The 2,368-nt window shown below is 43.5% G+C and overlaps 1 protein-coding gene across 1 annotated transcript; it reads left to right on the forward strand.

Annotated features, from left to right (window-relative positions):
* The first annotated feature begins 327 nt into the window (after nt 1-327).
* Nucleotides 328-1,272, forward strand: LOC102971318 (vomeronasal type-1 receptor 2-like). The gene has a single exon (XM_007087123.2). The coding sequence runs from the start codon at nt 328-330 to the stop codon at nt 1,270-1,272; it is 945 nt and encodes a 314-aa protein (XP_007087185.2).
* Nucleotides 1,273-2,368: the final 1,096 nt, after the last annotated feature.

Consider the following 2,368-nt stretch of genomic DNA (forward strand, 5'->3'; position numbering starts at 1 on the left):
AGAGATTGGGAGACACAGAATCCAAAGCAGACTCCAGATTCTGAGCTGTTAGCACAGAGCCTGACTCAGGGCTTGAACTCACGAACCACGAGAACATGACCTGAGCCGAAGTCGGACGCTTATCTGACTGAGCTACCCATGCGCCCCTGAACTTGGAAATCTTTGAATCAAAGAAAACGTGTGCATTTGAAAGAAATTCTCAGAGAAAAGTAGTAGCACGTGGAGAATTTTAAATTTATTTTCCACGAACCATTAGCCCGCAACTCTTGTTTTCATGTAGAGTCTTCTCTTTGTGAATGCGAATTCTGAACCCTGGAAAATGACAGAATGGCCTCAACAGATGTGAAATTTGCTGTGATCTTCTTATTCCAGATAGTTTTTGGAATCCTGGGAAACTTCTGGTTCTTCCACCATTTTACATCCCATTACCTCAGGGGATACGGGGCAAAGTCCACAGGCTTGATTCTCAGGCACTTGACTTTAATCAACTCCTTGGTGATTCTCTCTCGAGGAATCCCAGAGACCATGGCAGCTTTTGAGCTGAAATCTTTTCTCAGTGACTTTGGATGCAAAGTTGTTTTCTTTGTTCACAGAGTGGCCCGGGGTATGTCCATCGACACCACCTGCCTCTTGAGTGTCTTCCAAGCCATCACCATCAGTCCCTGGGGCTCCAGGTGGGCAATGCTTAAAGGGAAAGCTTCCCAATACATTGGCCCCTCAAATATCCTCTGCTGGACTCTGAACATAATACTCCATATTATGGTTCCTGTGTATGTGACTGACAAATGGAACAGCAGAAACACTTCAAGAACTATGGACTTTGGATACTGTACTTCTAAACTGCAAGACAAACACACAGACTTACTATATATGTTGTTGATATCTGTCCATGATGTTTTGTGCTTGGGGCTCATAACTTGGACCAGTGTGTTCATGGTTTCCATCCTGCACAGGCACAGGCATCAGGTCCAATACATTCATAGAACCAAAGTGCCCCCTACGTCCTCCCCTGAGATCAGAGCCACTCAAAGTATCCTTGTCCTGGTGAGCACCTTTGTATTTTTTTACACCTTCTCCTCCATTATTTACATTTATTTTTCTGTTTTTTATAAGACCTGCTGGTGGCTGATGACCACCTCCGCCCTAATCAATTCAGGTTTCCCAACTGCCTGCCCCTTTATTCTCCTGAGTCACAACCACTGTGTATCCAGATTCTTCTCTGTGTGCATGGGAAGAAATACACACTTCCCTCGTCTCATCAGAGAAATATAAATTGTCTGGTTTGCACTGTGTTCAGCCACATCTTTTTTTTTTTTAATGTTCATTTGTTTTTGAGAGAGACAGACAGCATGAGAGAGAAAGTGAGACACAGAATGTGAAGCAGGCTCTAGGCTCTGAGCTGTCAGCACAGAGCCCAACATGGGGCTTGAACCCATGAACCGTGAGATCATGACCTGATCTGAAGTCAGATGCTCAACTGACTGAGCCACCCAGGCACCCCAGTGTTCAGCCACTTGTTATACTCATCCTTCAAGAAATCTTCAGTAAAATAGTCTTATTTTATTAAAAAATTTTTTTAAGTTTATTTATTTTGAGAGAGAAAGAGACAGAGCAAGTGGGGGAGGGACAGAGAAAGAGAGAGGGGAGAGAGAGAATCCCAAGCAGGTTCTTCACTGTCAGTGCAGAGTCCGATGTAGGGCTCAAACTCACGAAACTGTGAGATCATGACCCAAGCCCAAACCAAGAGTCGGATGTTTAACCAAGTGAGCCACCAAGTCGCCCAGTCAGTCTTATTTTATAGAGTTTTGAATAAGACAGAGATTCTGCTACAATAAGGAGTAAATAACAGCCATTGTAAATGAAATCCTATGTAATAATTATGTAAGTACTCATGTAATTACATTTTATTAATGCTGGTCGTGGAGAAATTCAGAGTCCAATAAATAAAACGGTCCTGAAATAACGTAGAGTTACTGGAAATGTCTTTGGGTGTATAATTTTTTAAAATGCTTATTTATTTATTTTGAGAGAGATAGAGCATGAATGGCAGAGGGACAAAGAGAGAGAGAGGGAGAGCGAGAATTCCAAGCAGGCTTTGTGCTGTCAGCACAGACCCCCAACTCAGGATCAATCTAATGAACCGTGAGGTCATGACCTGAGCCAAAGTCAAGAGTCGGGCGCTTAACCGACAGAGCCAGCCAGGCACCCTGGATGTATAATTTTTAATGTGACATATCAAATTTCCTTGGGATTTACTGGCCATGTGATCGTAAGACTAGTTGTGCCTGTAAGAGGAATACCTGTGGGGTGTTCCTTCGAGGAATTCAGGGCAGAGGGTTCCGCATCGCTGTAACGTAATGCAAGTGTC

This window comes from Panthera tigris, chromosome E2, assembly GCF_018350195.1.
Source record: "Panthera tigris isolate Pti1 chromosome E2, P.tigris_Pti1_mat1.1, whole genome shotgun sequence".
Taxonomy (NCBI): Eukaryota; Metazoa; Chordata; class Mammalia; order Carnivora; family Felidae; genus Panthera; species Panthera tigris.

Excerpts from the sequence above, each read along its gene's own strand:
- LOC102971318 (XM_007087123.2), top strand. The coding sequence starts at position 328 with ATGGCCTCAACAGATGTGAAATTTGCTGTGATCTTCTTATTCCAGATA.